Source organism: Capsicum annuum, chromosome 3, assembly GCF_002878395.1.
Source record: "Capsicum annuum cultivar UCD-10X-F1 chromosome 3, UCD10Xv1.1, whole genome shotgun sequence".
NCBI lineage: Eukaryota > Viridiplantae > Streptophyta > Magnoliopsida > Solanales > Solanaceae > Capsicum > Capsicum annuum.
Window position 1 is genome coordinate 239224334 of NC_061113.1, and position 1780 is coordinate 239226113.

Consider the following 1780-nt stretch of genomic DNA (forward strand, 5'->3'; position numbering starts at 1 on the left):
AGTTTCCGACTGGAAATACCTGGACGAATATCTCTATGCAAAATGTTGATTGGATCAGTTGAGACGAATATTGGAAGAAATATTTTTAAACATAAGAGACATTATATTTGAAAGATATAGGCAAAAAAATAATCCTGAACTTTAGTCTAATTTAGGACATCACAAAAACTAAAAATTGAACTTGAAACTGACTGGTACCTTCAATAATAAATCCTCTGATGTAATTCAACTTTGCAGCAATATACAACAGATCATCAGCCTCTACATTTTTGAAGGGCGCTTGATGGACAGAAGCTAACGTTGGATGGAAGTAATACATGGGATAACCAACTGAGTGCCACTCTGCATCTTTTCGGTACCCATTGATCTCAGTATCATACTCATATAGATCCCAATAATGTGTCACTACCCAGGGACGCTCCATAAGAAAAGACGCTTGCTGTCGATCCAGACTGGAAAGCCAGCAACAAAGCCGCTCATACGAGAAATAAAGTTGTCCACAGTGTGAGTAACCGTCCAACTACTACGTGCATTATCATAAGTCGCGAGGACTATGAGCCTTCTGAAAATGCATGCAAGGGTAAGTACACCTTGTGCCGTCCCTAGCCACATATTGTTACCAGTGCTAATATTACCATAGTTGAAATCATATTGAGGAATAAACCGAGCTTCAATTACTCTAGACGCTTGTCTCCTCGTATCAAATGCTACAACACTACCCTCACATCTGAGCCAATACAGAGAACCACACCAATAAACAGGTGGATTACCCTCAGGAAAAGGCCTGAAAGAATTGGTTTCCTGTTGGATTTCATGCCAGAAGCCAGGTTGCTGCGATGACAGTAGGCTAAATTTGTAGAACCTGTGGGAATATTTAACGCGTTCACTGATGGTTACCAATTTATATTGATCTGAATCCGGGTAATCAACAGCGAAGCCCATACTATGAAGCCTATTTGAAGGCATCAGCGGGTATGGTATCAATTGGTGCTCTCCAGTTAGGGGATTGAAAACACAGTATTTCGTAACACGATCAAAGTCAATGAGAATGAGACCATTGCATGAGGCCAAAATCTCAATATCACAGGAGAGAGGCGTCTCAATTTGAGTGTTTGGGATAGGGTGTAAGGTGATTTTGTGGAGCGATCTGTGCCTCCCATTTAATGTATAGATGAGTTCTGTAGAAGGATCTTCCTGGCGTCGAAACCAAGTTCGTAAAAATTCAGGATCAGAAATTCGACCCTTAATATCCTTGTTTAGAACTTTACATTGAACTGCCAACTTCAAGGGCAAGCGAGAGATGATCTCCCAAACTAAAACATCATCCTTCAATTCCATTATATCCTTGTTTTTTTCTGCTCTCTTGCCGTTTGTCATATGTTGGAATCTTGTTTTATGAAAGGTTGTGTTGCTTAATTGTTACCAACAGTTCTTTTATATCCAACTTCTACCGTTACTTATAATAATTATAATTCTAATTGAAGGTGTCTTATGAAAGGGTGTGGTGCTTAATTGGTTACCAACAGTTTTATTTACGTCCAACTTCTACCGTTACTTATAATTGAAGAAGGTGTCTTTTATGAAAGGGTGTGTCGCTTGATTGGTTACCAACAGTTCTATTTATATCAACTTCTACCGTTACTTATAATTGAAGAAGGCGTCTTTTATTTAGAGTTAATGTCTTTTAAATGCCAAGTTCAAATTCTATTTATATCCAATCTCTAAGTGTCTTTTAAATGCAAGTTCAAATTCTTGTTTTCCGATAGAATTTCTTCTTGTC

At 38.3% G+C, this 1780-nt stretch overlaps 1 protein-coding gene across 1 annotated transcript; it reads right to left on the reverse strand.

Annotated features, from left to right (window-relative positions):
- Window positions 1-405: 405 nt before the first annotated feature.
- On the reverse strand, window positions 406-1377 carry LOC107864943 (putative F-box/kelch-repeat protein At1g20790). The gene has a single exon (XM_047408703.1). It carries the CDS (start codon window positions 1375-1377, stop codon window positions 406-408), a length of 972 nt encoding a protein of 323 aa, XP_047264659.1.
- Between the last annotated feature and the right edge of the window lie 403 nt (window positions 1378-1780).

Bases quoted from the DNA above. Each gene is read 5' to 3' on its own strand.
- LOC107864943 (XM_047408703.1), bottom strand. From the start codon at position 1,377: ATGACAAACGGCAAGAGAGCAGAAAAAAACAAGGATATAATGGAATTG.